At 29.8% G+C, this 8,003-nt stretch overlaps 1 protein-coding gene across 1 annotated transcript; it reads left to right on the forward strand.

The window, feature by feature from the left end:
* The first annotated feature begins 3,875 nt into the window (after positions 1 to 3,875).
* On the forward strand, positions 3,876 to 5,055 carry LOC133793446 (protein DESIGUAL 2). The gene is made up of 3 exons (XM_062230805.1): positions 3,876 to 4,128; positions 4,252 to 4,457; positions 4,542 to 5,055. The coding sequence occupies exons 1-3, from the start codon at positions 4,030 to 4,032 to the stop codon at positions 4,765 to 4,767; spliced, it is 531 nt and encodes a 176-aa protein (XP_062086789.1). The 5' UTR covers positions 3,876 to 4,029; the 3' UTR covers positions 4,768 to 5,055.
* Positions 5,056 to 8,003: the final 2,948 nt, after the last annotated feature.

The following is an 8,003-nucleotide window of genomic DNA, read 5'->3' on the forward strand; positions in this document are numbered from 1 at the left end:
TATTCTGACTTCCTCTATAAATAGAGAGGTTCTGTAGCTTTGAAAAGGGGGGAAGAAAATTTTATGATCCTGAGAGAAACTCTGGAGAATTCGTTCTTGAAGAATTTCCAGAAATCATCTTAAGTTCTAATAACAAAGACTCGTGGACTAGGCAGAGTTAACTGCTGAACTACGTAAAAAATCATATTTGTGCTATTGCATTTTTCTGGCCATAACTATTTATTATTTACGTGCTCTATATTCACTGTTGACGAAAAACGGCATCAACAATAAGTAACTAGTTACCATAAAGAAACCATAAATATACACACACCAGAACGTGAAAGTAACTAGTTACCCTCAGAAATATACACACAAAGAATGTGAAGGTAACCAGTTACCCATTCACGTTTTCATATTTTATTAGTTTTCTTTCCAAATTTTGGTATTCTTATAAGTGTTACAGTAAAAAGAAAATGCCGAAATAATTGATTTGAATATTTTTACATATACCGGAAAAAACTATAAAAAAAATTACAATAATAAAAGATAATAAATAAATAAAAATAGTAGAATAATTATGTAATGTTAAAATATATGTGTGAAAAAAAAATAGAATGAGAAAAGAATAAGTACAAAAATGAAAAAAAAAACACAAGAATTGATGAATGAAAAAAAATAGATGAATAAATAAGAATGAAAAGAAGAAGAAGAAAAATAATGGAAAAATAAAAAGAAAAAAATGAATAAAAAAAAATTGGTAAGAAAAAATGAAAAAAAAAATGGAAGAAGAAAAAAAAAGAAAAAAAAGCTCATATATGTGAAAAAAGAAAAAAAAAATGGAAGGAGAAAATAATAAATAAAAAAATGAAAAAAAAAACTGAAAAAATATGAAAAAAAAAATACAAATGAAAGAAAAAAAATAGAAAATGAAAAAAAAGAAAAAAAAAAGAATAATAATGAAAAAATAGAAAGAAAAAAAGATGAAGGAAAAATTGGTAGAAAAAAAAAAGAAAAAGGAAAAAATGGAAGAAAAAATAAGTAGGGAGAAAAAAAGAAAAAATAATAAAAAAATGATGGAAAAAAATAAAAATAAAATTACCTTCAAAATCAAAGAAAACATAACTATGATAAAAAAAATGTGATATTTCCATATTTTAGTTAGCTACCAATTGTGTTTCTCATACTTTAACTTTTTCTTTAATAAATTTCTCATACAAATTAAGAAAAGTATAACTCCCATATTTTTGCACATTAATGGTATAAAAGCCATATTTTTGAAAAATTCCCGATATATTTTATATAAAATAAATGAGATCTAATATTAAATTACATTAATGAATATGTATACAACAATTATGTGGTATGCCTCTGTTGACACGGTTCTTCGCCAACAGGTAATTAAGAAAATAAGAAGAAGGGATTAGTGCTTAATAATGAACCGAAACAGAGGAATGATCTTTAAATTGACTGATGACACAATTATGTTTTTTTAGGTGGTTCAAAGGTTAAAATCATTCTACTCCACCAGCCAATATTATTGTTATATGCCTAATATTCTTTACAGGGTATTTCCTTATACAATAGCATCTAACCCTTTGCAACTCGCAGGGTCTCCATATTTATAGGAGAGGGCACCTGGGGGTTGGTAAGGGGGGTCATCCCGTGACCTTCTCACCTATCATGTCACTTCTGTGACATTCATGATTAATTCCTAAAACCTGACACATGAAGTGTGGTATAATCAATAGGTAAAGGGGGATACTGGACCGCACGACCCAACCCAGTCGTGGGTGCTTGAATACGCATGTTCATGCTGCGTGTTCGAGAAGTCAGGGATATATCAGACACGTGATGTCTGGTATATGCACGTTTACCTTGCGTGGTTGACTTTATAAGAGGTCATAACTTCCAACTCCAGCTAATACCACGAGCTGGATACCTCCTCGACCTGCGGCCTTCATATTCCTGACTCGGTCCTTGAGTAATCTTGGCGAACCTCTTGATACCTCGAGCTAACGAAGTAGGACCTGACGACAGCAACTCCAGTCATAGGGGATCCACGTAGCTGAGATATAATTAGGTCATATCTCAGCTCGCTAATAGCCCGTTGGAAAATTAGGGCGTACAACCTCGTAACAATATTCTTTAAAAAAAATTAGTACAACTATTCATCACGGTAAAATTTATATATATATATATGTAGGACAATTTTTTTATAGGTGCTTCACTTTAAGCCTATCGGTAGGGCTCTCAGTGTTTCTCGAATTATGAACAGTTTTCAGCGCGATTTTTTTTTATGACCGTGTATATTGTAGCTATTTAGAGCATCTTGCAAATTTTCAGAAAATTCCAAATAGTTTACAGTACCGAAAACTAGATTCAAACATATTGCTTTCTACGCGCGCAAAAAAAAAATTAGTCATACGTGCAACAACATGTTTGAACCAAGTTTTCGGTACTGTAAACTATTCAAAATTTTCTAAAAATCGCGATGATGTTCTAAATAGCTACAATATATACGATCATAAAAAAATAATCGTAGCGAAAACTGTTCAAAGATCAAAAACACTGAGAGCCCTACCAGTAGAACGTAAAGTTAATCACGTATAAGATAATTCCCCTATCTATGTATATATACAATCAACCTTGTTTGTTCTTTATGATTTGATTATTTGGATTGAAAGCTATAATGATTGGGTATGAGTCCATATGCCACCTAGCTCAGGTTACACTTTCAAACCTTGCTTCTTATCATTAGTGTTTTTATTTATATTACATTATTATTATTATTATTATTATTATTATTTTGGATATTTATGTTAAACATTAAATATTAATTTGTAATGCATTGGTAATAAAGAAAAGACTTTAAAAAGTGATTAAGGCTAGCTCAATAAAAGAGTGGTGGTGGAATAAAAAAGAGAGGTATCAAATTCAAACCTAGATCTCTTTATTGTTTATTTCAAGTCATCCACAAAATTTCGCCTGCTTTGTTTTTTTATGTCTCTTACTTTGTTTCTCAAAAATACTCACATCTTTTTTGTTTAATTTATAGCATTCGACGACCATATACCTATTTTAAATTTTATTATTAAAACACACTCTTTTGTTGTATTTCTGAGTAGGAATTAGGAAACAAATTCGAATAAGAAATACTAAAACTTCATACTTTTAGAATATGAGTAATTTTTATTTTATTAGACAAACACATGCATATTTATACATTAAGTATATATGCTTGTGTTTTCACATGTTTATAATTATAATTATAATTTTTTTTATATATTGTAATTATTTAGAATATCTCACATATTTAAATAAATTTTAAATAATTCATAGTGTCGAAAATAAGATTCAAACGGTCAAATTTTATATACATAACACAAAAAAAGACACATATGCAACAATCAGTTTAAACTCTAATATAATAAATTATTTAGGATTTTTTTTTTAATTTGAGAAATATTTTAAATAACCACAATATATATATTTTCATATAAAAAAGTTGGGATTACAACTATTACATACGAAAACAAAAGAAAAAAAAAAATTATGAGGCAACGTTAATTGGCAGTGACAACATTGCCAATATTTCTCACAATATATAAAGTCTTTAATAGCGAGGTCGACATTAATCCTATATTCAATACCCACTCTTGGCTATTGCATTAAAGATTCTCTAAGTATATAACTTATTCCTTTTCCCTAATACTTGTATTCTACTTTCCTTGCTCCTCGTGAAAAGAATTTATGAATCCAAAAAGGAGACGCCCATGGAAAGGAAAGAAGCTAAACCAATGACATAAATGAACTTTTGCTATAAGCTTCAGATCATTTCCCATGTAAATGTTATTCTTAGTTCTGTGTATACCTGGCCTGGCCAGGCCTGGCTTCCCTTCCCTTTATTCCTATTCCCCTATACCATATAACCCATCTAACTTTTCCATCAAGCTAGGCCAAGAGATACGCCTATAAATTTATTTACTTTTGTTCTCCACCTTTGTTCATTAACTGTTCCAAAGTTTTCTTTAGCAGGAGGCTGCAAAAATGGCAAGAAACCTCGCCCCTCTTATCTGTATCTTGGTCATGGCCATGGATGTCGTTGCTGGCATACTTGGGATTGAGGCTGAAATTGCCCAAAACAAGGTATCCTTAATCATCTTGTAAGAACCATTTAAACACTACTACGTATACTTTCTTATTAAGTACTTAAACAATAAACATGACCCTTATTCTTCTTCTTTGTCTTTCATTTTATTATTATTACAGGTGAAACACTTGAGGATGTGGATTTTTGAGTGTAGAGATCCGAGCTATGAAGCTTACAAACTAGGAATAGCTGCAGTGTTGCTTTTGACGCTGGCTCATGTTATTGCTAACTTGTTTGGAGGTTGCATTTGCATCTGGTCGAGGGCAGATTTTGAGAAAGCAAACTCAAACAAGCAATTGGCTGTTAGCTGTCTCATTCTTTCGTGGTACGTACGCATGTGTGTGTATATATAAAAAGGTTATACATGTAAACTTTGTATTCTGAAAAATGTGTGGTACCATTCGAGCAGGATCGTATTAGCTACTGGGTTTTCGTTGCTGATGATAGGGACATTAGCAAACTCAAGATCAAGAAAATCGTGTGGAATAGCACATCATCGATTCTTATCCATAGGTGGGATTGTATGTTTCATTCATGGGATCTTCATCATTGCATATTGTCTTTCGGCCAAAGTTGCAGACACAGAAGAAAATAAAAATCGACAAGGACACCACCAGCCCGGAGGCCCTGCTTAACTATTTGTATTTGTGCTTCTTTTTACTAATTTATTCTTTCTTTTTTTTTTCTCTGTTTATTCCAATTATTGCGATGATTCTTCTATCTCCACAATGCACGATCAAACATATAAATATTTTTGTACCATGCGCGCTTATATATATAGTAGGCTACTATTAGTATATGATGTTATATATTAGAGTTTTGCTGGTTCGCATGTGCCCAACACACCTTGCATTGAAATATGTAAGATTCGATATTAAATTACACTAATAGCAATACGTCATCTTCTTGTGGTGTTGTACGTACCTTAACAATTCTCTATATATTAATGTATGAATTGTAATGCAACGATTTGGTAGTAGAAAAGGAGAAGAGAGATGGCAACTGGGACCTGCGTGTGTGATGCTCATCGTTCCTTGCTTTCCCCATGAAATAGAATCTTTAATTGAAAATGGAAAAGAATGAGTGTAAAAAGAGCTTTCAAAGAAAAGAAAGTAGAGAATATAAACATGTGAAGTTAAAACAAGCTTTGATCTAAAGCTGTCATCTTTCTCTTTGTTGGATAGTTATTGTGATTAAATACAATGACTTCTTGTGGACCAAAAAAAAAAAATTGAGACTTGGAGAAAATTATTATCACATCCTAAATTAATTCTCCCAAGAATTAAGTTGATTTATATTGACATGTAGCAAGCAACAGCATCATATACGTAGATTTGGATCAAAACTCTCAAACGCCATTGAGATGTTCCAATTTAACGTTTGTAATCAGCTAGGGAAGACTAACGTACGTGATCATGTTCGGCTGAAAGTAATAAAAGCAAGGGAATAAATAATAGGTTTGGCCACAAATTTTTCACTTTTAGTCACAAAATTTGTTGGGACTAAAAATAAGATTTTTTTTAGTGATCATAATGATAGAAAAATCATACCAATATTGGTGAATAGAATAGCTAAAAGTTGAAACCCAGAAGGCCATTCTATTTTATTTATTTTTCCCAACTAATTATATGACCTCGTGATTATAAAAATATTTGTAAATAGAATAACTATAAAAGCTAATGCACATTCAAATTGCATGCTTGCTAGACACAGAAGTGTCAGGCCTGTGATTAGGGCCTCAACACAATAGGCTCCAAAATTTTGAAAAATGCTATTTTACATACATACACAAAGGCTTCAAAAATTTAAAAAGTATCACTTTATATATAATTTTTTTAAAATAACATATTTTATATAACACCTACTAAGTTGGCCGGCCTTGTCAAGGTAAATATGGTTCCCCTCATTTTTTTATGATAATTAATAATTATATGTCACATATATATATATATATTAGGTTTCAACTTCACCTAACCATACTTTTGTAAGGTTTTATCTTAATGACTATTTTCTCCTATAATGATTGACAATATATTTTATGATACATTTTTTTTTATAAATGATTTACATTTATAATAAAAAAATGTTCAAATTGTTTTTATTTCAAGATAAGTAATTTCTAAAAAATTTATGTTTTATGATTAGTTTTTCTAACCGTGTACGTTTCATATTTTAATATATTATTTCATGCGGTATAATTTTTTTTATAATAGTAATTTATATTTGAGGATATATATAATTATATAACATCAAGATGATGAATTAACTCTTTTTTTTTTTGTTGATTGTTCTCTACCTTAAAAAAAGCTGGCTTGAATTTTTTAAATAATATTTTATGAAGTTTTATAGGACAATAATTATTATCGTATTTTTCTCTTTCACTATTTCTCCTCAATATATTTTGTATATCACTAGCATATAATTATAAATCCTAAGAGTTAATAAGAAATTTGAATATTATGATTTCATTTATATTTTTTTTGATAAAATATTTTTAAAATATTAATATTACTTAGTTTTTCTTTTATGATAAAATGTTTAGTTTGTTTTTATTTTGTGTTTAAGATAACAAAAAAATTGCAATTAATTTTTTTTTTCTTATAAATGAAAAACCTTTTTAGTTGCTGTATAAAAAGAAGTTTCAATATTATAATATTTTTTTATAAAAAAGGTGATACTAAAAAATAAAAGTAGAAATAGAAATAGAACGGCATACTTAGTGGACTTTATCTACACTTAGGGAACTTTATAGTCGAAATACATCTTCCCGTAGCAATTGATGCTTGTGAAATTTTAGAAAAAAATTCATTTGAAAATATGCTAATTGTGGCATGGATAGTTTGGTTTGAAAGAAATAAGAGAACCCATGATCAACAAGTGATTTGACTATCATCTTATTATGACTTTATAAGAAATACACTACTTCAAAATGATCAGAACCCATAAGAAAGATATCTTTAAATCAAAGGAGGGAAGAAATAGAAATACATAATCTCACTCTTTTTGTGGATGTGACTATTTCGACATCCACTAATATGGTTGGCTTTGGAGTGGTGGTTTTATCAACAGATAAGAATATTATAGCATCATTTGCAAAATCGCTACAAGGTAGAAAATACATTATTAGTACATAAACAAAGGAACACCCTTTAGGTCCCTTTGGTTAGAAACTTTCAAAATAAATAATTTCTTACATGAATAGTTAATTAAAAAGTGACAAGAATTATGAGGCTCCATCTAAAAACTAATTGGTAATTAGTGGAGTTACACATGTTATTATTAATGGTTTAATATTCATACACTTATTCCATGTGGGACAAAATAGTTTAATATTCTCCCTCAAGATGGTGACGATTTTTTGCTTATCAATTTTGAATCACCTGATCACAAGTAGCCCATTTTTTTTTCAGGTCGCTTATTTTTTTTAGATTTCAAGTGTCTTTTCGCACTATGCAGATCTCAAGTGTCTTTTTGCATTATGCAAATCTTATTCAGCTTGGCTCACTCTTTTGGATCGGTGTGGATCGAATACCCACTAGGGAATTGACTCTTGATACCATGACAAGAATCATGAGGCTCCATCTAAAAATCAATTGGTAATTAGTGGAGTTACACATGTTCTTATTAATGGTTTAATATTCTTACACTTATTCTATGTGAGACACAATAGTCTAATAAAAAAATTCTTATATGTAGTGGTTTTATGATACAAGTCTATTATCGGCGTTTCAGACAGAAACACTAGCTCTATTGGTGGGACTAATATGTGTTCGAGGAATTTTTCTACCTATTAAAGCTTCTTCATTAATTCAATATCTTTGGTTCAAGCTTTGGATAATACTATTGTGTATCACAATAAGATCAGAGTCAT

This window comes from Humulus lupulus, chromosome 8, assembly GCF_963169125.1.
Source record: "Humulus lupulus chromosome 8, drHumLupu1.1, whole genome shotgun sequence".
Classification (NCBI taxonomy): Eukaryota; Viridiplantae; Streptophyta; class Magnoliopsida; order Rosales; family Cannabaceae; genus Humulus; species Humulus lupulus.

Coding starts and splice junctions, on each gene's coding strand:
- LOC133793446 (XM_062230805.1), top strand. CDS start 4,030: ATGGCAAGAAACCTCGCCCCTCTTATCTGTATCTTGGTCATGGCCATG. Junction 4,129..4,251: donor CTGAAATTGCCCAAAACAAG/GTATCCTTAATC, acceptor TTATTATTACAG/GTGAAACACTTGAGGATGTG. Junction 4,458..4,541: donor AGCTGTCTCATTCTTTCGTG/GTACGTACGCAT, acceptor CCATTCGAGCAG/GATCGTATTAGCTACTGGGT.